This window comes from Saccoglossus kowalevskii, chromosome 13 (genome assembly GCF_978046115.1).
Source record: "Saccoglossus kowalevskii chromosome 13, keSacKowa6.1, whole genome shotgun sequence".
Taxonomy (NCBI): domain Eukaryota; kingdom Metazoa; phylum Hemichordata; class Enteropneusta; family Harrimaniidae; genus Saccoglossus; species Saccoglossus kowalevskii.
This window is the reverse complement of record NC_140653.1, coordinates 28100475-28126385: the sequence shown is the minus strand read 5'-3', so window position 1 is coordinate 28126385 and position 25911 is coordinate 28100475. Positions and strand designations below refer to the sequence as shown.

The 25911-nt window shown below is 35.4% G+C and overlaps 2 protein-coding genes across 2 annotated transcripts; one reads left to right on the top strand and one right to left on the bottom strand.

The window, feature by feature from the left end:
* Window positions 1-814: 814 nt before the first annotated feature.
* Window positions 815-14133, top strand: LOC102807277 (arylsulfatase B-like). The gene is made up of 8 exons (XM_085507388.1): window positions 815-941; window positions 8542-8765; window positions 9832-10018; window positions 10231-10388; window positions 10649-10862; window positions 12310-12571; window positions 13149-13315; window positions 13403-14133. Exons 1-8 carry the CDS (start codon window positions 815-817, stop codon window positions 13699-13701), a joined length of 1638 nt encoding a protein of 545 aa, XP_085363514.1. The 3' UTR covers window positions 13702-14133.
* A 3818-nt stretch (window positions 14134-17951) lies between these two features.
* Window positions 17952-18570, bottom strand: LOC146735212 (uncharacterized). Its single transcript, XM_085507387.1, has 2 exons — window positions 18514-18570; window positions 17952-18350 (listed from the first exon to the last, which is right to left on the bottom strand). The coding sequence occupies exons 1-2, from the start codon at window positions 18568-18570 to the stop codon at window positions 17952-17954; spliced, it is 456 nt and encodes a 151-aa protein (XP_085363513.1).
* Window positions 18571-25911: the final 7341 nt, after the last annotated feature.

Here is a 25911-nt window from a genome sequence, read left to right as displayed (position 1 = left end):
TGTCTCCATACTGTCAATTTCCAAAACATGTGCAATAATATGTCATGTATGGAAAATTATCGAAATATATGAATTAAATTTGATCACTATTTTATTATGTGAACGTTTGCTGACAATAAAAAGCTATACTGTGCAGTATTAGATGAAGAATATACAAGAAAGATAATTTACTTGTTGTGACCTGTGTGGTGTCCACTTACTACAAAATGCTGTGCCAACTTTTGATATTAGAATTGGGATATGTATTTGCTTGCATATTGGTCCAGCGAGTCACCTAACCATGTATGTTGGTCTAGGATTGGCAGTAGTTATTATTCAAATTTATATTATATTTTCTTACTTATTCCTAAAAATGGGTGAGTTTTTATGCTAATTGATTGAAGTATCCTTGCTTCATCCCCCAATGTAAGCCCCACAATGCACTGCTCAATGCCTTCACATGCAATTATTTAGGCTATTAAGCGATATGTATACTAAATCTTAATTACTTTGATGTATTTTTTTGGTTTAAATGGTCTATAATGTGTGAGGGGGTGATCAAACTGCAACCTTAGTAAATCGCACATGGTTAGGATCAGATTTACCGCCTGTAGAAATGTCGGTGTCACCATAAACCCTCTAAAAGAGGGATGGGAAACTGCGGTATTTCCTCTGATCTATGTAAGTTGTAATCATTTTAATCCCGTTTATCTAACGGATCACACATTATCAATAATCTCAATGAAGTCTTGCAAGTTGCGTTAAGAGGTTATGCAAAACACTGAGATTATGTAAATTACCAAATGTCTGTTCGTCACCCAAATAAAATTTCAAAATGGAGGCGGATGTATATAGCGACGACGAGGAGTTCATGGATGTTTTCATGGATTTTGACGGCAATGAGAGTGATTTTAGTGAAGATCAAAACCATGTTAAGGGAAATAAGCTAGACGAGCCAGGAGGTCGGGGAATTTACTATTTTTGGAAGCCTACTTACGAAAGAGAGACAAGGTTTGGCAGTGGCGGCAATGAATGTCAACATTCACGAGTATATCAGAAATTTATCAGTTTAATCACCTTTTTATTGCTACACCAACATCATAATAGTAGATGTTAATTCCAGTATTTAACCACTTGCTATCTAGACTAGTCCAAAATATTACAATGCATGGCATTTCAAACAACCCTGAAATGAAGCCACACTACATTTGCTCTGAACAGTGCAGAAATTTTCAAATCGCTCGTTATAAACAAAACTATTTTCGTGATCTGTCTATTTTGGGACACTGAACATATTCGACTTCCTAACATAATTTCACGACTGTCCAGCCAACTTTCTTGACTTTCTTACCATCTTTTACAGCAGCCCAAGCAGCCTTTTTTCCTTGCCAGCAAATTTTTCATCTTTCCAACCAACTTTCACAACTGTTGAACCAAATTTGTCTACGTTCCAACCAACTTTCCCAACTATTTATTTAACTTTTGCGCTGTATTTGCCTTGCAACCAGCCATTTTAACCTTTAAGCTTTTTGATTTACTAATCAAAACGTCTTTGATTTTCAAACCAACTTTCACAACTGACAAACTTTATATCACAATTTTTTGACCTTTCAACCAACTTTCTTGACTTTTAAACTAACTTTTCCACCTTGCCAACCAACTTTTCCGACTTTTCATACATTTCAATCCAACTTGTTCGTCTTGACATTCTAACCAACTTTCCACGACTTCCAAAACCAGTCAACTTTCTTACTTTCCAGCAAATTTTCAACTTTACAACAAATTTTTACGACTGGCCAACCAATGTGCATGGCTTTTCAGCCAAAGTATTCACCTTTCTCATTTAACGTTTTTGGCTTGCCAACAAACTTTTTTGTATTTCAATCAAACTTTCAAGACTGTCAGTCAACTTTACAACCAACTTTTCATCCAACTTCTACAACATTCCAACCAACTTTCCCGACTTTTCAGCTAAAGTTTTCGCTTTTCCAACCAACTTTCTGAAATTCCATTCAACCTTCACTTTAAAACCAACTTCCACCACCAAGCCAACTTTCAAGGTTGTCCAACCAACTTCCAACAATCTGTTATGCCTTTCCAATCAACATTTTCGCTTTGCCAACCTACAGTTTTGACTTTCCAACCAAATTTAATGTTTTCAACCACATTTTCATCTGTCCAACCAACTTTCTATAATGTGTACCATTTCCAACCAACTTTATGGACTCTCCAACCAACCTGGATTTTGCAACCTCCTTTTTGACTACCTAACAATTTTCTCAACTTTCAATCCAATGTTAACGCATTTTCATCCAACTTTCAAAACTTCCCAACCACCTTGTTATATTGCTTTGATATTCGACTTCGAATTTTGAACCAACTTTTGATACAACTTTCCCCACTTCAAACCAACTTGTTGTCCGTGCCAATCAAATTTACAACTAACTTTCATGAATGTCCAACCAAGCTTTTTGACTTTTCAGCCTGTAATAGTATTCTTTTAGTTTTGAATAATGGCGTAAATAGTGATCTACATTTATATAGATGACTCATCAACTAAAAGGTTTGGAGGTTATTTCCAGGGATGTTAGTTCTGTGAACTAAGGTCGCCTCAATGTAATGTTTAAGCAACATGATGAATGGTCTATGACCCTAGAGTTATATATTGTTTTCGCTCCATATTGTTGTTGTGGGGAAAGTTGTTTAAACTTAAACTTAAACTTTAAGAATTAAGCTACAGTTCATTTTATCAGAAAGTCTGGGGCATCATTCCTCTGCCATGCTATAAAAACTCTGCTGCGTCTTTTAACATTGACTGCCATGCAGCACAATTTCATCATTCTTGCACAGATTATTCCTGGTAGGCAGAAGATTGCATTGTCTCGTTTCCAGTTCCAGTTCCAGACATGTTGGTTCCTTGCACACCAGATGAACACAAGCAAAAGCTTGTGTCCGCCATACTGCAAGGAAAAGATAATTTTAGACATACTAGACATACATGAATTGTGGAATTGTACGCCTAGTGCGAAGCAAGCTTATACATATATATCTCGGGTAAAAATTTTAAAAAAAAACATGCCCAATGTCAAGTTCCATTAGCAATTTACCAGCAGTATCCGAGGACTTGCCACTGTTCTTTATCACACATTGTTACAAATAATTATGGCTAAAGGAATCAACATACACACGGCATCATACCTTGTTGGTGGACACTCAGCTGTATTATTCAGGTCATTCTGGATAGTTCTGTGAATCCACCACCTACTCCAGGAAAGTATAACTAGCCACAGTTACCATGATGGAATGGCAAAAGTTGCAGAAAAAAGAACCGAAGATTGGTATACTGAGAGTAGGGCCAAGCACCAAAAGCGGATGTACGAATACACGAGAACCCTTGTGTCGGAATTTAACTCAGGCAGTAGGATCAGTTATGTTTCAAGGATGGGATTCTGCACCATAGAAAGGTGAAGTTCAATACAAATTGTTTTTTAGAAAATAAGATTAAGAGTTGTGATTAAGACTTACTAGCCACAAGTGACTGCACCTTGGTAAACATACAAACAGCCCAATCTATGTTATTATGTATGGATTACCTCATTCATGATGCTATCATACTAGTAATTACTGACCATTTTACCCAATATGCGGTAGTGATTTCGTCTGCAAAACGTTCTATAAAAAATTCTTATTATGGGATTTCTGCTTGACTTCACTGGGACAACTTCAAATCAGAGGTCACACAGATACCATGCGAGGTAACAGGAATATGAAAGTCTCTTTCCCAGCATTCCAGTTGAATCCCGTGAACGGGTTTAATCAGACTATATTTTTTATGATAGCTATGATTCTAAAGCGAAATAAATGGAAAGGAACATGCATGGTACATGCATATGAAATACATACACATAAAAGTACACGATATCCCCTTACCTTCTCATGTACGACAGACATCCCCAATTGGCAATTGATGTAAAACATGGTGTTGAATCCTGATGGTGAGGACGATGATGATAATACTAAGTTACATACTACACCTATTAGTGAGGCCAATTAGATAACGTCTGTTAAGTCCAAGGAAAGTATTCTTCTTCTACTTTTATCTGTCATTTTTACGCGTATATACCATACTACCCACCTAAGCCATATTTGTATAAAAATACGCTTCTTCGCCCATATTTGTATTGAAAATACTCTCCATCGCCCATATTTGCTCTTAGTTCATTTACTGTGTATCATGCATACAGTAATGTTAATAAGTGTGCTTCTAACAGTTCAAGTGCTTTCTCTGTCTGCATTTGCTCGTTGTGACAGTCAACCGAACATTGTTTTCATTTTTGCTGATGACTATGGATGAATCTCAATAGCTTAGCTGCGGACGGGATCAGGTTAGAAAACTATTATGTTGCGCAGCCGTGTGTACACCGTCAAGAGAGCAGCTATTGACAGGACGATATGCGGTGAGTTTGTATAGAATAAAACCCGACATGTACCTACAATCAGTTACATTTTTCCCCAAGTTTACATCCAACCAAAACTCAACACGGAATTCAAACTGGCAATCACAGCAAGCGCCTTGCCAATGCAGGCAGAAATACAACACGCCACGACTCTCTGATTGTACTGAAAAGAACAGTTCGCAATAACTTGTAGTGAACACCGCTTACGATGACTAGATGGTGATGGTATTGCACAGGCAAAAGCTCGGACATTACAAACAACGTATAAAGCCATGTATTCATGGTTCGTTATTTTCTCACCCTGTTACAATTATCCCCGGCAACACTCGAGTAATTAATTTGTTATAAAACGCAGAACTATTCGCATACTAGTTTACATCACATTTCACATCGCTTCCAGTTGTACTTTATACTTAGTTGTTCCTCCATCATGTGTGAATGACAACTTGGTCATGTATCATATAGAAAATAATAATGTGTCATGTAATCTGTATGTTTACGAGGGGAAAATTTTCCAGTAATACTGTCTTTTAAAACATCAGTGCTTCTCTTTACTATGCGTCATCACGAACCGCATGTGGCCCAGGAAAAAAAAGATGATCCGGCCCTGGTTTGGACATTCCAGATAACGTGTGAATACATTTGTTGTGAATTTAATATATTAAATTATACCATATTTTGATATCTATTCACCATATTGTGATATCCATTCACCATATTGTGATATCCATTCACCATACTGTGATTTCCATTCACCATATTGTGATATCCAACCACCATAATGTTATATCCATTCACCATAATGTTATATCCATTCACCATATTTTGATATCTATTCACCATATTGTGATATCCATTCACCATATTGTGATATCTATTCACCATACTGTGATTTCCATTCACCATATTGTGATATCCATTCACCATAATGTTATATCCATTCACCATATTGTGATATCCATCCACCATAATGTGATATCCATCCACCATTCTGTGATTTCCATTCACCATACTGTGATATCCATTCACCATATTGTTATTTCCATTCACCATACTGTGATATCCATTCACCACACTGTGATATCCATTCACCATATTGTTATATCCATTCACCATGCTGTGACATCCATTCACCACAGTTATATCCATTCACCATATTGAGATATCTGTTCACCATATTATGATATACATTCACCATACTGTGATATCCATTCACCATATTGTGATATTCATTCACCATACTGTGATATCCATTCACCATAATGTTATATCCATTCACCATATTTTGATATCTATTCACCATATTGTGATATCCATTCACCATATTCTGATATCCATTCACCTTACTGTGATATCCATTCACCATATTGTGATATCCATTCACCATACTGTGATATCCATCAACCATATTGTGATATCAATTCACCATATTGTGATATCCATTCATCACACTATTATATCCATTCACCATATTGAGATATCTGTTCACCATATTGTGATATACATTCACCTTACTGTGATATCCATTCACCATAGTGTTATTTCCATTCACCTTACTGTGATATCCGTCAACCATATTGTGATATCAATTCACCATATTGTGATATCCATCCACCATATTGTGATATTCATTCACTATACTGTGATATCCATCCACCATATTGTGATATCCATTCACCATATTGTGATATCCATTCACCATCCTGTGATATCCACTCACCATACTGTGATATCCAGTCATCATTTTGTGATATCCATTCACCATACTGTGATATCCATTCACCATATTGTGATATTCATTCACCATACTGTGATATCCATTCACCATATTGTTATTTCCATTCACCTTACTGTGATATCCATCAACCATATTGTGAAATCCGCTAGCCATATTGTGATATTCATTCACCATATTGTGATATCAATTCACCATATTGTGACATCCATCCACCATATTGTGATATCAATTCACCATATTGTGATATCCATCCACCATATTGTGATATCAATTCACCATATTGTGATATCCATCCACCATATTGTGATATCCATTCACCATACTGTGATATCCATTCATCACACTGTTATATCCATTCATCATATTGAGACATCTATTCACCATATTGTGATATACATTCACCATATTGTTATATCCATTCACAATATTGTTATACCCATTCACCATACTGTGATATCCATCCACCATATTGTGATATCAATTCACCATATTGTGATATCCATCCACCATATTGTGATATCCACCCATCATATTGTGATATTCATTCACCATACTGTGATATCCATCCACCATATTGTGATATCTATTCACCATATTGTGATATACATTCACCATACCGTGATTTCCATTCACCATATTGAGATATCTATTCACCATATTGTGATATACATTCACCATACCGTGATTTCCATTCACCATATGGTGATATCCATTCACCATACTGTGATATCCATTCACCATACTGTGATATCCATTCACCATATTGTGATATCCATTCACCATATTGTGATATCCATTCACCATACAGTGATATCCATTCACCATACTGTGACATCCATTCACCATACTGTGACATCCATTCACCATATTGTGATATACATTCACCATATTGTTATTTCCATTCCCCTTACTGTGATATCCATTCACCATATTGTGAAATCCACTAGCCATATTGTGATATCCATTCACCGTATTGTGATATTCATTCACCGTACTGTGATATCCATTCACCATAATGTGATATACATTCACCACATTGTGATATCCATTCACCACACTGATATCCATTCACCATATTGTGATACCCATTCACCATATTGTGATATCCATCCACCATATTGTGATATCCATCCACCATATTGTGATATCCATTCACCATACTGTTAAACCCATTCACCATACTGTTATATCTATTCACCATATTGTGATATATATTCACCATATTGTGACTTACATTCACAATATTGTGATATCCATTCATCTTACTGTGATTTCCATTCACCATATTGTGATATCCATTCACCATACTGTTATATCCATTCACCATATTGAGATATCTATTCACCATATTGCGATATACATTCACCATACTGTGATATCCATTCACCATATTGTGATATCCATTCACCATATTGTGATATCCATTCACCATACTGTTATATCCATTCACCATATTGAGATATCTATTCACTATACTGTGAAATACATTCACCATACTGTGATATCTATTCACCATACTGTGATATACATTCACCATACTGTGATATCCATTCACCATATTGTAAAAGTACTTACAAAATAAACGCTGCTCGGACCGATAAATATGATATATAGTAGATAATATTTGGTAATCGTAGGTAAGGATGTATTAAAAATAGGTAGACGTTTCGAGCAATGGCTCTTTATCAATAGCATAGAAGTAAATGTTTATAAACGTACAGGTGGAAGATAAGAACGTAAGAACACGCACATAAACTATAAAATAGAATATCCACTCGCCATATTATGATATCCATTCCCATACTGTTATATCGATTCACCATATTGTAATATACATTCACCATATTGTTAAATCCATTCACCATATTGTGATATCCATTCACAATATTGTTGTAACCATTCATCCAAAAAAATCAAGCGTTTTTGACATTTAAAAGCGTGTTCTTCAGATATAATGAGTCTGTGGTTAAATACGATAACTATGTTAGAAAATGGTCACAGATAACATCAATGTCACTTGTATGATGTAGACCCTAGGTTGTTTTGACAGAGACAATATGACCCAGAACAATATGGTGAGTGAACATCACGGTATGGTGAATGAACGTCATGACATGATGAATGGACTTTTTTCATTTTTGCGTTCGGATAATTTTGCGTTTCAACAAGGGGAACAATTGAACGACAACTCATTGATATCAAACTAGGATTGCTGAGTGTTGACATGACAACAATGCGTGTAGTTTATATAGTTTATATAAATTGGAGTGTGCATAGACAGTGGTTATTAAAACACTTTGCAAATACCCTCAGTTCATTTACTGTGTATCATGCATACAGTAATGTCAATAAGTGTGCTTCTAACAGTCCTAGTGCTTTCTCTGTCTGCATTTGCTCGTTGTGACAGTCAACCGAACATTGTTTTCATTTTTGCTGATGACTATGGATGGAATGACATTGGTTACCACAACCCTATTTTCCAAACACCGAACCTCAATAGCTTAGCTGCGGACGGGATCAAGTTGGAAAACTACTATGTTGCACCGGTGTGTACACCGTCAAGAGGACAGCTATTGACAGGACGATATGCGGTGAGTTTGTATAGAATAAAACCCGACATGTACCTACAATCAGTTCCATTTATCCCCCAGGACAATACTGAGTAGAATTTAAGATTTACATCCAACCAATACTCATATATTACAATGTGAAACACGGAATTCAAACTGCCAATCACAGCAAGCGCCCTGCCAATGCAGGCAGAAATACAACACGCCACGACTCTCTGATTGTACTGAAAAGAACAGGTCGCAATAACTTGTAGTGAACACCGCCTACGATGACTAGATGGTGATGGTATTGCGTAAGCAGATGCTCGGACATTACAAACAATATATAAAGCCATGTATTCATGGTTCGTAATTTTGTCACTCACTTACAATTGTCCTCGGCAACACTTGAGTAATTAATTTGTTGTAAAACGCAGAACTCTTCTCATACTATTTTTTACAACACATTTCACATCGCTTGCAGTTGTACTTTATACTAGCAGTTCCTCCTTCGGGTGTGAATGACAACTTGGTCATGTATCATATAGTAAATAATAATGTGTCATGTAATCAGTATGTTTGCGGCCCTGGAAAAAAAGACGATCCGGCCCTGGTTTGGACGTTCCAAATAACTTGTGAATACATTCGCTGTGCATTTAATATATTAGCGTTCATTACGCGACAAACCATAAATGTGCGTTCGAACACAGATTGTATTAGATATGTATTCTGTGTCTGCGGGCAACACAGGTTCACGTGCACAGGCGGCGGCCAGTAAATGAACAAACTTCTGCTGCACTGTGTCAATGCAAACACGGCGTTAGCCCTGCAAAAGACGAAAAATATGTTGTCAACAAGATAGTCATTTTACAAACTCAGCAGAGACCCATTGTTTGCTTCAGTATTTCAGTTTCGCTGTATTTACAATCAATCAAAAGTAAAATACATTAATTCGGCATGGTGCAGTAACATATTGGTTTACGGTTATTTGAACATATTGTTTCAGTTATGATTCCCTTAAATGTTAACAAAATAAAAACAAATGAAACAAGGTCAATAAGTTTCTCAACCTGAAATATCATAGACTTTATTTTATTCGAATCCACAGATGCGGTATGGGTTGGTACACAGAAATATAAGGCCTGCTCAACGAATGTGTCTACCACTCGATGAAGTAACATTACCTGAGAAAATGAAGCAAGCAGGTTACGCAACTCATATGGTCGGGAAATGGCACCAGGGATTCTACACACCAGCATGCATTCCCACACAACGTGGATTCGATAGTTTCTTCGGTAGGTATATATTTTAGCATATTCAAGAAATACGAAGAACAGAATGCTTCATTAAAAGATAAGAGAACCCCAACAATATATCGCTATGACAGGATTTCGATGACAGTCATTTTAATCTGATTGTAAAATACATAATAAGGTAGCAGAATAAAGTGCATTTGTCAAGACGTACATGTGTTGAAAGCACATACTTACTCTAATTTTATTATTAGGATTTTACATTGGTACTGAAGATTATTTCACTCATTCTGCCAGTGGTGGATTTGATTTGAAAAGAGGTGAGACTGATGTATCCCAGGATTACCAAGGAGATTACTCTGCATTTATATTTACTCAAGAAGCTCAAAAGATAATTATGGAACACGATGACGTGAATGATGGAGTGAGTAATACAGCCGTGTTTATGTATTTATGAAGCACAATGTAGTACTTATTCTACTCTGTCGACTGCACAATCTCATTGATTCAGAGTTCTTCGACGGTTTTCATCGTTAAATCGATCTTTAAATTGGCGCACTACTCTAACACCAGAGTGTTAAATCATTTTGTTTGTTTATGTGACACACTATTTGACAGTCTGTGTCTGTATATGTTTGTTTAATTTTTGTTTAATGTATTAATTTTTTTCAGCCATTATTTTTGTACTTGGCTTACCAGTCAGTACACGCTAAGTATGCAAGTGTTCCACAGCAATACTCGGATCTGTACAATGGCATAATAGAAGATGAACGTCGGCGTACATTGGCTGGAATGGTAACCTGTATGGATGAAGGTATTGGGAATATTACCAAAACATTAAAAGATTCTGGACTCTGGGATAACACTATTATAATATTTTCAAATGGTAAGTATTTAAATTGATTGTCCCGCGATTCCCTATATTTCGTTGGTGGTATTGAGGAAGTACATTATATTTTAAATCACGTATATGTGTATTTGATAATTAAAGCGACACTGGCTGTGATTTTGAGCATTTTATTTTTGGTTTAAATATAACCAACTGGCCAAATCTTACGAAATATTGTTTTAGACACAATTCTATGGGCGATGTGGTCCAACACAAGGTTAATGCCATATAACATGCGATGCGAAAACCGAGACTTGAGTAGTCGCTATTGGCCAAATAATGGGGACCGTAGAAAATTATGACGCACGGCGCACACTATTATGGGAAACGACACATAGAATCATAATTAAGCTAGTATTCCAAGACTAGGGCACACTAAACCATTGAGTACTATTATGAAATGGAGGATGGAAAGTAAAATTATGATTAGAAAAGTTGGAGTACCGGGGTATCCCATTTTTACCAATTTTAGGTAATAGATTTTTTTTCCCTTCAAAATTTGCATGGTAATCCACACATTTTCACAGATATAACATATAATTCCAACTATTTATATTTAATTTGAGAATTGTTGCTCATTGAATTTGTATACCAAAATAATAATAATCAAAATAATCATATATTAAACATTTCCATCATTTTTTTTTAAATGGTAACTTTCAGTAATCCTGAACAAAAAGCTGATAGGATAATAAGTACAACACCATGTAATGCTTATATAATTAGTGCACTTTGTAAAGTGGAACAAGATCTGTGAACAAAAATCGACAAATTCATAGGACAAATGTAAACAACTGACAAATATATAGTCAAATCAGTAAAAAAAAGATATATTAATGTCAAGTGTTTTGAAGTGAGTACATCCTGCTCAACTTATGGAACCTGACATATATTATTCCGAGTCATATGGTCTGTGTAAAAAAAAACCTGAGGTCTACATCAGACAAGTGACATGGATGTTATCTGTGATCATTTTCTAACAGCGTTATCGTATTTAACCACAGGCTCATTATATCTACCAAAAAAACTTGAAGGCTAAGTATATAATGTATAGGGCTACCATTTTTGAAGTTAATCGTGTTATTATTAATTATATTTTTGTAAAGGACGCCATATTGATGAACTTGATTTTCTCAGCCAAATGATAGCCAACCAATCCCGTTATACATATGACTTCGCACCATTACCCAACGTATGGTTATGCTACCTCAATGTTATATGAAAACACTTGTGGATGCATTGAAAACTATCCATGTTGAAGTATGCAACACCATTTAACACGAGAAAAACACACTAGAAACAATTTTTTTTTTAAATTCGATCATCAGATCTAAGCAGTCCGATGATCGATTTTATATAACTTGCAAATAAAATGATGTTTTTCGTGAAATATGCTTTGGCAAAATTAAGTACACGAATTTGCCATTTAATTCTTTAATTCCAGACAATGGTGGATTGCCAGCCCATGGTGGTAACAATTGGCCTCTTCGGGGTGAGAAGAAATCGTTATATGAAGGTGGTGTTCGGGGTTTGGCATTTGTACATAGTCCAGATTTCTCTGAAGACATGAAAGGCACTGTCAACACAGAACTGATGCACATTACTGATTGGTTTCCTACATTACTGGGCTTAGCGGGCGATGGAAGTGACTCCAATTCAGAGGAAAGCAAGCCATTGGATGGATTTGACCAATGGGAATCTATCAGGTATTTTACATTTGTGCATCTTTTCTGATAGAAGCGCTAATGAACCAAAACTTACATATATTGTATACTGGCTTATTACAATATTATTCTCTTTTTGACCATAGTCCTCTGACATGTGCTACCAATAGAGCCAATACGGCATAGTTTCCAAGTTATGTGTTTTATACTGTTAATGGAATCAACTCTTACGCCATTCACAGACATTACCATTCTCCAAAACGTTTCAAATAAGACGTCAAGGTTTACGCTGGATCATTAAAATGCGACTTATTTTGACAATAGATGCACATCTGCCATATACGAAGTGCACGCGCCACTAATAGACTAAATACGGTATATGTTATAATAACGTAGAATAATCTGTGTATCTTTTATTGGAATCAACCCCTCATCCTATATGGTGATGTACGCAATTGCTGAGTATTATACTATTTATACAGCGTTTATCGTGATACACCTCAACCTCAGATGTTTCAAATAAGCACAGTCCCTCTATATCAAGATTGTTGGGAAAACTATTGGTTCCCTTCTACTTGTATTTTAATATTTTATGATTGTATTGTTATATATTACACAGTACGGGCGCAGCATCGCCTAGAAAGGCAATACTTCTTAACATAGACCCGTTACAACCACCACCGCAAAACATGGATCCTTTGCCTGACGAATGGACTGAAGAATATGATACCTCAATCATGGGCGCCATTAGAGTTGGGGATTGGAAATTATTGACAGGAAATCCAGGTACATATTACTTATTATTACTATTCCCACTTGCACCAATTGTAGCTATTTTAAAAATTACAATGAGTTGTGTTCATTTGTTTTCAGGCGTCGGGATATGGACACCTGGACCTGAATCTGGACAGGAACCAGTTAGTCCTTCCGATAGTCCTGGTAAATCTGTGTGGTTGTTTAACATCGCAGAGGACCCCAACGAGACTGCCGACTTGAGTGAAGAAAATCCTGAAAAAGTCATAGAACTATTACAAAGATTGGAAGAATACCGTGCAGCGTCTGCTCCGCCAACTTATCCTGATGATGACCCAGATGCTATTCCTCCCCCTACCGGAGTTTGGATTCCATGGGTGTTTGAGTCAGACTCCTCAAGTGAATCTGAAGAAAAATGATCTCCTGGACCCAGTTGCGATATTAATTTGACAATTTAATTTAAATCAAATCATTTAATTTGGTATAGTCTGATTTCAATATAAATTCCTAGTCCGGCTTCGCTAATTCATGCTTATTCTTACAATACAATTTACATAGACTGTTTATTGAATTATTAACAAATGTATAGACGATGGCTTTTGCATCATATTATCTGTTTCGAAAACACAATTTAATTATTAGCTGAAAATACTGGAAGACATGTAATGTGCGTAGTACAAGTCGTGTACTCACAACAGGTCAATCCTATTTCATAGCGATCAATGATATCCATAATTATCAGGTCTGGCCAATCAGTGTCAAGACATCATTTAACTGGATTTACTTTCTGTCTTCTGTCGCCAATAAATTAATAATAATATTCCAATAAATTAGATATGTCGTAATTAAAACCCGCATCGTTCCAGTGTCATTTGTGAGTTGACCAATTTGCTTATGAAAGACTCTTGTTGTGAAAAGCTCTCTCAAAAGAGTTCGCTTTGTGTTTAGAAACGTGCTTGCACGGGGTAGTTTACAGGGTATGGCCAGACACTGGATTGCTCAAGAGCATTGTTCCGATTATGAATCTGTTTTACATAAAAATAATTTAAGTATGATATATACACACACACACTGGATAACACTGCATAGTATATCCTTGCCTGCATCCGACATTATTACATTTTTTTTAGATACTGGAATGTACAATATTCCCTAGTCAGGAACCAACCCCACAAACTGCCATGAAATGATTCTGTGGTGTGTTATTCCTAATTTGCCAATACTCAATAGATATAATTTCAAATTAGGTTATTAGGGAAAATGGTAAATCTAGTCAGAACGCATCAGGTACAATCCTTTACACGTGCAAACATAAGATTTCGCAATATACGGACCATGCACGCCTGTACCTTTTGATTTTGGAGTTATATGAGATTTTTTTGGGTCAAGATGTCAACTACGAGAGACGAAAGTCTTGAATTGAATAATTATGTAACATAAATATACCACATTGTTTAGTCACATGGTATAAACAACTTTCTGGGTATAATTATCCCTCTGAGTCACAGGGATGCTGTATAAAATTCGGGGAAAATAGATAAATACATTAAAATGTGGAAAATGCTGGGTTGAAAAAGTATCAAAGGGTTTAACAGGGTTTGGTACAGAGGGTATTCGCATGATATTTAACAGCACCCGGCATTGAAAGTTGTTCTACCGCTCAGAATGATATTCCCAAATAAACAATTACTCCACATACAAACAATATCATCGAATTTGCAGATGAAAATAATCAAAACCCACGAAATAACCCTATCTTTGACAAGTGATCACGACGAATTGCAAGAGAACATTGTCAAATACTGGGTTAAGTCCAGACTGTTGAGAATGAGAGAATGTTTAGTCTGACTTCATGCACTCTCACGTCCTCTAAAATTCCCTTTATATTCATTGCAGCTCATGATAATAGGGTCAGAACCCACATTTTGTCTTTGAGTGTCTGAATGTTTAAACATCGCAGTTGTGTATAGAATAATAAGCACAATGCACTGAATATGTTAGTAAATAGACAGGTTACGGTTCATACCTTTAAGAGCACAGTATTGGAATAGATTTTCTTTCACTTAGATATGTATATATTCTCTCAATATATAATTACACGCATTGAGGGGAGGAGACTTAGGTTCACACTTTTGATAATAGAAAGCGAGAAAGTTCAGACTACATGTACACATAGAGGACGTACGACCTTGAAAATGACCCTTAAATTCATTGTCACTCGTCATTTGTTTTTCTACTATTCGGAGAAAAAACAAAAAACACAAATTGAAGCCATCCATATTTGGCGTGTATACGCAATTGCTGGATGAATGCTCATCAGCGTGAATATATATACATAGCGTAACTATTGTCTATTTAGAATCTATATTTAAAAAAAATGATGGATGATAACAGACTGTTTGGGCGAAATATATTGGCTAAAAACAAAAACAATCAAGTCATCATATGTACACACAAAAATAATATAATTAATGTTCATGTCCCCCCCCCCAAATAATACATCTACTGTATTGATCTCAATGTTCCTTATAGAATGATATAACATTGTAAAAAAGTTTCTAAAAAATAGTTCAGCAAAATATCTAAGCAAAAATTGGCAAGAAAAGTACTTGCCAATGCCTTTTTCTATTAATAATACATGTGCTTTATTAATCTCAATGTCCATTATAGAAGAACATAACATTAATTGTATACAAGTTCCTAAATAATAGGACAGTATTAAATATAAGCAGAATAAAATACTAGCCAGATATGAAAAACAGGGAACTACACTATGATTGCACTTGCTAGTTACACCAAAATTGAACTTGGTTGACATTTCATAGTGATTGACAAGGTTCGCAAATTTGAAGGTGATCAGAATAAATGTGTGTGAGGTATTGTAATCACTTCTTCTTCTTTTAGTTCAAAGCTTCAGGAGGCCGTTGGTGCACCCATGACAAGACGCAACTCACCCAGCCCTTTCTGTCATCAGCAAGATGGTAAAGCTGCTCTCCATTCTCTGTTCATTCTTTGATGTCATCTTCCCATTCTCTTCATGGCCGTCTTCTGTTTCTGCATCCTTTAACCTTCCCTTGCATAATACGTTAATACTGTTTTTCCTTGATTGGTGTTCAGAAAATTGCAATTTTCTTTTCTTAAAAGTTTCAATTAGATGCTCGATTTTTTATCCTTCTTTCAGCTGATCTTTTAGCTTCATCCATACCTCTTCGTTCCGAATTTGTTGTCGCCATGTGAAACCAACGAGTCGTCTATAACATTTCATTTAGAATGTATTTATTTTCTTCGTTATTTTCGTTGTCATAGTCCAGCTTTCGCATATGTAGAGCATCACAGACGTTACTACCGCTAATGAAATCATATTTAAAAGAATGGAGGTGATGAACGGATGTCAACAAATTACGCGAATTCCTTAAAAGTTGTAAATTTGAAAATAAAATGAAAAACTGCTTGTGTCAGTGATAGGCATTGCAGGTGAGTACATAACATCATAACGCACCAAAGCTGGTATACAAATCAAGATCAAAATGCCAATTTTATGATAGTCATTCTATAATTGCAAATTTCGTGGATGTTTTAAGCATAATGAATAAACTCACAGTACAATTTACGATCACCAATCCGCAAGATGGCGCTGGTTATTATAACAGGTATATGTAAAGCAAGTTAAGAAATTAATCCCAAACCAGATTTTTTGCGATGCTTGCGTTTAAAGAAGCAACGTAATATGAACGAACTGATATCAAGTGCTAAATTACAAAATTGTCTCTTCAAAACAGACAGTGGTGTTTACTGAGGGGTGGGAGAAGTTCCTGTGGCGAGACTTCCCAGCTTTGACAGGTAAATTTTAATGAATAGAATATTTTGATATGAAAATTCTTTTAAAAGTTATGTAAGTTTATCTTTATTGCGTTGCGCGTCCGGATAAACCGGAAATGTTTTATTGTTCATAGTAGAAATGGACAACATGGAATGTAGTTCTCGGTTAAATTAGATTCGATCTACCTTATGAAATTGTTAATGTAAACGACAGAATTGTCACTAAAACGTGACTACTGTGCGTACGCATAACATTGTCTGAATAAAATATAAATAATATAATCATTCCGTTGTTGTTCACAGTGTTGTTGTCTTAGTTGTCTCGTTAATCAATAATGTTTTGACGAATGAAGATTTTCGAACTTGCTGCCAAGTATATAATGTCATATAATGAACGTGTAAACCACGCATGCTCAGAAGGAGAAGAGATATCGACCTTGCGAAAAATGATTACAAATTCGATAGCTAAAAAGCAAATTAATGTTACAGTAATGTCATTATGATTGTTAATAATAGTAACTGTGAACGTAAAACGCAACCCAACTAGCAGTATTACAACAATACTTGCAGTTATAGTTATTTTGTCCAAATAATGCTGGGTGAGTTAATTTTTCGTTTACAGTGATTCGTTGAACTAAGTAGTCAGTTTTAAGTATTTTAGCACCTACGCTACCAAATTGGCAAGTATAATAAAGATAATATGTATATTGTCTGAAATGAAAGCAAATTAATTCTAAATTACGGTCATAATCGTTCAGTTTGAATTTTGACATCGGTGACTGAATCAACAGCCAATCAAATACGTTTCCTGCCACAAGCACAGGAGACAGCAACGTTAGTCTTAACTGCATTATACTGGTATACACCGTTGATACACACTTCCGTATACACTCTGCATAACACGTTCGCATTTCCATTTTGGATGTTGATAACTTGGACACAAATCTGAGATACATTGGTCACAATCATAACACTGAACGTCCAGCATAGTTGGAGGGTATCGCAGTGTGTCGGTGTTTTGTAAGTGATAGAATGGGCAAGTGGACCGTATTGATAATGGAGCTCCATTGCTGTAAGTCAGTGGACATGAGCTATCGTCTGGTGCAGCGTTCGCGCTGCTCGTTGCAATGAAACCAATTCCATTAGGGGAATAATTGCTCAGCTTTTGGCGAAGTTCGGCATCAGTTGGGTCTTGACAGGCAGGTGTTGCCAGGATAAAATTCAGCACTACAAACGTCGCACCAAATGCCTGAGTAGAGAAAAACAACATTTATGTTGACAAGGTATCAAAGAAAGTGGTCTGTATGTTGTAAAGTTGCATCACCTAATATGATCACTTAGCATCTTATTAGCATAGTATGAGTAGAATGTGTAATCTAATCGGTGTTGAGACATATACATTCTTCTCATACCATCTGACATTTCAGTTCCTCGTTTCCAGTTTGTAACATGTAATATTTTAAATACATAGTAGTCAAATTAATATATTAAAATGTAACTAACCACCAACCAGATGTTCGACTTCAAATTATTCACGTGTTAATTGTTGTCTTCAGCGTTTAAATGAAATGTGATATGTTTATTTGAATGAAAGTACAACATTATATATCATTGTTTTAATTTTTCAGATGAAATCATATTATCTTATTAAATAATTGGATTCATTTGGAAAATTTCATCAGCTGTCTCCCATGGGCCAGCGGACAGTGTACTCGATTTTCACGTTTAATATCCACAAAAGTGATTTATACAAACATCTCACGCAAGCGTGATTGACCTTCCACGCGAAAATATACAAAAGTTTTGTAAACAATGAAACAATGCCACACTTTCGTTATGACGCCGTTAGAATCACTCAGGATTCCAATTGTGTTGATTTACTCAAAAGGGAATTTCCCTACTAGCCCATGGTTTATTCAACAATGATACAAGCATTAAATAAGAGTTATTTTGACGTTACCACTTTTTTGTTTCAACTTTCAACGGCATATTCATTTAATGGTTTATTGCAATGCGGAAGGCATGGAATTCATTAGATCATATTATTTGCAAAGTTTTATAGGAATTCACAATTATACAATATTCATATCTATTGCACCAATTTTCACATATTAATGTACAGCACAGGGATTCAACAAATGAATGCCAAATGACACCATTTAACAGAGAGGTCGACGCCAAGGCTTGAAGCCAGATGAATGCTCATCGCTAACACCAAACTCCCCTCAGTCAACTCCAAACATTTCGAAAAAACTTTGTTTTGCATTATTGAACCTGACACTGACTGAATAATGCGATACCTATTTCATGTTTTGGCTTAATCGTAACATTTCGCAAATGGTTTGGGGATGGGGACGAGTGTAGTTGTTTGGAGGAATTACAGTACAAAGGCCTGATCACAATAATAACACTTTCATAATACGAACGTACTCTATTTCAATTTCAAAACGTAACAAATCGAAGACAGCAAGGTCTTGTAGTAGGAACCATGTACCTGTGAATAGATCACCACAATGTGTGAAAGTAGCGGTAGAAATACAAAAGTTCCATAAATATATACTCAATAGGCAATGAGCAAATTACTATTTAGATTACCAGAATTGAGAAAAAAAAAAGAAAATGGTATTTTAGTGCGAAGATCATTATATAGTAGTGTTATGATTTAATGTTTTCCCGCATTTAGAGGGTCTCAGGGAATATATTTTATTTTTTCTAAGCGACAAATGAATACATTACAGTAACAATGATATTCAAGTAACGCCTTTATTGTGAAGTTGTTGTTGAATTTCGTTTAATGATGAATGACGTCTGAAATAACACATTCCCAAACATGGTGTTCAAGGTTCAAGCAACAAATCTGAATCTCTAACAACCATAACATTGGGCTTTCAACGGAGTTAGAGAATACCATAGTTTTTTTTTTCAAAAGCAGTAGAAGGGAGAAATAAAAAAGTGCCCAACCCTCTGGCGATGTCAGATTTAATTGACTTTGAGCAGATATGTGTTCCTTCGACCGAACGTCATAGTATCAATATGAAAACAGTTATCTAGAAATATAAATCAACAATTTTTAATGACAGAATAACAAGATATTCCACATGTTTGTTATTACATAAGACCGTCACCTACCACGCCTATAACCACATTATGTCTAATACTTCCATCTAATTATTAATGCGATAGAAAAATAATTGTTTCGAACCAAAGAAAGTTAAACCTAAAGCTAATTTTTATTTAAATTATATATAATTGTATTTCAATTGAAAATGTTATGATATCACGTACTTATTGGAGCACCCAGAAAAGAGAATTTAAGATAAATGACAGCTCATAAACCGCATTTGTCAACGATGTAAACTATGTAAACGTATGCAAATTGAAAATTTGGTATCTCGCACATTCACTCTTGACACTGTTATTCGGTGATTTGTTTGATATAATTAAACGACTACGAAATAATTCAATCACTGGTCTAGTAAATTCAAATTACCATACGTGAAGTGGTAAGTTGAGAAGAAAGAAATGGACAGAGTTGTTAGCGCATTTTCGGCGACTGTTCGAAATTCATTTATCGAATCGGAAAACGTCTATACATTTTAAATAAATGAGATAACGAGATAACGGCGGTGAGAATATATAAGAAATATCACAATCGGAAAATTTCTCGATTGTGGTAACCTATTTGTAACCCAGTACTGACTTCAATGGTTCTGTGCCTGTACGATGTAGTTGGGTGTACAATGGTGTTGCACAGCCGATTGTTTCAGAATATAGTGATAGTCCCACAACGGTCAATTCATAGAAAATGTTACAAATAACATTACATCTATGGGAGATTGAGTACCTGTACGGAGTTCATGTAAATGATTTATTCGTCCATGTATGAAGCCTTGAAAAGATAAACCTGGCAATGTAAGCATGTGTCATGACTTGACTCTTTCAGCAATATGTCTGCAAAGCAGCATGCAAACTACTCGAAGTTACATAGAATGTCTACAAAGGGGAGTGCAAAGCCTGCTGTGGCGTGCCTGAAGGTTGCGCAAAAGTTGATAAAGTTACGTGAAAAGTCTGTAAAATCGCGGGAATAGTTACGTGGAATGGCTGAAAAGCAATGAAATATGTCTGTAAAAAAATGCACAGTTAGTAGAGCTGTGTGCAAAGCTGTTAAAGGTAAATGCAATTTTGATAAACTTACGTTGAAAGTTGGTAAAGTTAAGTGGAAAATTTGTAACCTTTAGCGTCTGAAACGTTCCATGGAATGTGGATAAATGAAATTGTGCAGCCTGACAATACTGTAAAATTGTGGACAAAGTGTGTAGAATTATTAAGAAAGTCTGCGTGCAGGTGCAACGTCAGGTGTATGTATTGCTGCGTGGCAATTCTGCAAAGCGATGTGCAAAGTTTAGTGGGTAGTCAGCAAAGATGCCTGCGTGAGTTACGTGAGAAGCCTGCCAAGTTGTGGGCAAAGTTAGTAACAATACACTGTTGCGTGAAAAGATGGGAAGTTCTGTGGAAATTCAATCACGATGTGTGGAAAGTCCGTGAAGTTGTATGCACAGTTGGTGAAGTAATGTTGGAAATATGTGTTGGAGGTCTGCAATGTCGCAAGTACGTGGACGTGGAAAAGTAAAGTTACGCAGACTGTTAGTAAGGTGGTGTGGTAAGTCTTTAAAATAGCATGCAAAGTTGTAAAATCGCGCGCGAAGTCTGTATTGTTAAATTAAAAGTCTATACAATTACAGTATTGTAAATTATCCTTGGAAGATTTGTCGTAAATGAGACTTATCTTGTGTGAGCATGCGCATATACGAAAAAATGAAAGAAATCAAGAAAAGACTCGACATAAATAGCCATCCTACAGTCACATTTTATTCAACAGATTTATATAATTTTAATGCAAATTGTGCATAGCTAACATGAAGATTTCAAGCACATTTTGTTGGGTAACTGGCAATATATTCTGTGTTTACTAAATCTACAAAGTAGTGGGAATTGGGGACAAGCTGCATGTTGTAAATTGAAGCACAGTGATGCAAAATCTTAGGTATTTATAAATAAAAATACAAATACAGAGACATTACATGACTTATTTCTTTTTTAGTTTTTCTGCAGAACAAAAATAGCAAAAAGACATATGTTGCACATCCAGCCATCGCGACAACGGAATCTCGCCATAGGCTTCAAAATTTGCGTAGCTTCCTAGACATCGATGTTCAATCATTTTATGAATTGCCGAATTTCTTGTTTACAGAAATCTGGTAGTAGCTGGAATAGTATCGAAAATGTTCTAGTGTGTCGGGCCATTACCACCGGCAAAATATCGTAAACAGATATCTGTGTCTTGTTAGACATATTTTAACCGAAACTATCTCCACGTAGCTAAGTAGCTAACCAGCAGTCACATGTGTTTGCACCGTTGCACAACGGCGTTGTCAACCATTCTGATAGGAAAGATTGATCTGTGTCACGTGATCATTCTCGGGTGCTAGGGGATTACGCCAGACCACGTGTTCTATCGCGCAGTCTCGCGTTGCATCAAATAAGGGTTATTAAAATTCCCTTGAATGCACTTGCTGTAATTTCAGGTGTCAGATTTCACTTTAAATTAACAAAGGTGCGTCATTCCACCTTCCAAAAGGATAGAAAACATCAACATTCTCTTTACTTGTTGAAATAAGTTGTGGCCAATACAACACCAGCACATTTTCAATGTATCAAAATATACACGAATAGACCTGATTTAATTGTTCGTGCTAATGATGGGTTTAAACTTGATAACCTTTGAAATGATTTGAACATTTCTGTACAAATTACTCCTGTCCCGTCTCCTGTTGAGCGCCATCAGACCCTTGATGTTTGCATATTTTAATGGCCAGTGAGGCAACAAGCTTATTAACGTAATTGGGCGACCAAACTTGAGCATTTCAAGGAGTGTAAATTATTTGTTGCATTTTAAAGCAAAATAGATGTCATAAATGATGGTTGAGGAAGTTGAGCGCAAATTTACTAAAGTTGGGTGTCAAGTTTGAAATGCTATATGGCAAGTCTGCAAAATTGCTTGCAAAGTTAGGTACGTTAGATGAAAGTTGTTTATGTGGAAAGTGTTTGAAGTTATGTAAAAAATTTGTGAAGTTAGTAAAGTTACACGGGAAAGTTTCCTGAACGGTTAGTAAGGTTGCGTAGAAAGTCTGTAATTCTACAGTTGACAATTTGCGTACAAAGCTGGACAAAGCCGGTGTTGCTGTATTGTTAATGCGATAAATCTGCAAAGCTGTCAAAGCCATGTCCCACCGAGACCAATTACAGATATCTTTCATTTTAAAAGGTGTAAAATATAAAATATAGTATAATTAAAATATTGAGCGTAATAATTATGTTGATTCAATAAAAATGACGCGCTCCCGTGTTACTATAAGCAACTCTTATTCTACACCGGGGCAATGCAAGAAACACAATGGTCGCTTGTGTTTGGACTACACACCAGCTGACTGGTGTTCATACGTTTTATTTTGTAATTTATTATTTTGTATTGCAGGATTCAGCATTGCATTGTCGTTGAAATTTAGTTTACATGATAACCGTAAACAGCTTATTACATTACATGTTCTCATAAATAATAATAGAACCTTTTTTGAATTGAATACATGTGTTATCCATCTTTATCGGTTTAGTAGTTGGCTATAAACAAATGTACAGAAATGAGAACTAATTTTTGAAGTCGTTATATTTTTGCTTTCTATAGAATGTGTTTATATTTGCTTTCTATAGAATGTATTTATATTTGTTTCAATGAAATGTGCAAATTCATTTAATTGTAATTACGTGTTAAATCGTGTGAATACGAATATAAATATTATTTAAGAGCTTTGTAAAAGATGTTATTGTGGCAGGGAGACTATTTGGAAGTATTTCCCAGACATAGGTTTTTATATTGGAGAAAAAACACAACGTGGGAGCCTAATTTTTGCCTGTCATTATTACCACGTGACTAAATCTAGTAAAGCCACATTTTACGTACACAGTGTTTATGTTTATGAATATAAACCTTAAAAGTTTTGATATAGAACAATCTCTAGATCTGTTTAAATCATAGCATATACCGCAGATAACGATATGTTTATATTTACATTAGAAGTTATCAAATGATATCAGTAAACTATACTGATGGCGAAATTACACAGATTAGTACAACTGACAAAAGTGATAAAATTACTTAATATTTTTATTTTTTAATTGTTGTTCTTTGCTCATTGGAGTACCTTTAAGCAAAATTTAACACTTGAGATTTACAAAACTTTTTATTACTACGTAGACTTTGCCATTTTGCCTAAAATATAGTGTTTTTCAGTAAAATTATTCTAGATAAATTCGCAATTAAAACTATGTACAAAAGTTTATCTGAAACGTGCGTACAAAATACAATCATATCTCTTTAAAGATTGTTATTATTTTCCTAGTAACCGTTCATACAGTACAAATCCTATATGTAACTCGTCTGACATGTCTGGTCCGAACTTTAAACTATATGTTTGCTTAATCACATCATTGCAAATTAGAAACACATTCAGTTGTTTAGATCGTTCCGCAAAGACACGTAAGGTCGGCCGAGGCGTATGAGTCTCGGGGTGGGGACCAATAATTTTCTGTCACCAGAATACGGCAGAGCTAAAAAATATCTTCGTGGATAATTTCGTTTGAGTGTACACTCTGCTAACCAAACTTGTATTTTCCCCGTTGAAATGCGAACACTATAATTTGTTGTCCACAAGCTGTTTTTTTTTTACAACATAATCAGACGGCCTGCTGGTACGACAGGATTTCGTTAAGGTCAAATTCTGAGAGTATTCCATACCCGAAAAACTTCGTTAGGTTCTTTTTTTAGAAACGAAAAAAAAAATGAAACATGAAAGCAGTATTATCAATATACGTATCAAGTACAAGGAAATAAACATATTTCTTTAAATATTGAAGCTACAGCAACGAGAATTCATAAACTTGTCCTGTATTGATACTTGTATCATGGATGAATATATTTCATAAAGTAACGGACATTTTAGCTAGATCAAAATACTGTACCTAGTTTTTATATGTACGTTCTATTCAATTTTAAACTCATTTGTGTTGCAAACACTGATTACAAATTATGCACTTCTTTGGAGCTATGCCAGCAGTATTCTTTCGATAAATTTCGATTGATTCTCATGAACGAGTTTATACGATTTGTTTTAAAACGTTAAAACAACAACGCCAGCCTCTTGAAATAGATCATGTTATTTGATCAGACTTATGATTATATATGTCATGTAATTATTTGAAAATGCTTACAAGTAAACCATACATAAATATGAAAAGAGCTTTGTAAGAAAATTTTGCCTGTATCATATTCAAATAACAAAAGTGTCTAAGGTTTTTATCTAAATATTTGCCGTAAAAATACACGTCATCTTTGATTTTTAGAACAAATTTATCTAAAATTGTGCGTTTTTGTGGCGGAGAATGCCCAAGAAGAATTCTGTACGTTGATTACTTGTACTAGTATCATACATAAAAGCAGTACGGCGAATCATTATCATTTCGTCGTAGGAATATCTGCATCTGTTCTACATGCCCATTTTCTGTCCCGGTCTACCCTCGGGCATCCTTCATTTTTTATCCCTGCATACATGTATTAGCCAGCAACCATTCTGGGATCATTGCTCGTTGTATGTGCCATTCACGTGATGTACCATGAATATCCGTTAACTGCCCCATGCATGGCTATCCCATGGTGTTTCAATTGATCGTACCAGTATACGTGCCATATGTATTTC

Bases quoted from the DNA above. Each gene is read 5' to 3' on its own strand.
- LOC102807277 (XM_085507388.1), top strand. From the start codon at position 815: ATGGAGGCGGATGTATATAGCGACGACGAGGAGTTCATGGATGTTTTC. The intron at 10,389-10,648 runs GTGAATGATGGA...AATTTTTTTCAG, and splicing joins TAATTATGGAACACGATGAC to CCATTATTTTTGTACTTGGC. The intron at 12,572-13,148 runs GTATTTTACATT...TATATTACACAG, and splicing joins GACCAATGGGAATCTATCAG to TACGGGCGCAGCATCGCCTA.
- LOC146735212 (XM_085507387.1), bottom strand. From the start codon at position 18,570: ATGTATTTAAAATATTACATGTTACAAACTGGAAACGAGGAACTGAAA. The intron at 18,351-18,513 runs GTATGAGAAGAA...TTCTCTACTCAG, and splicing joins AGGAACTGAAATGTCAGATG to GCATTTGGTGCGACGTTTGT.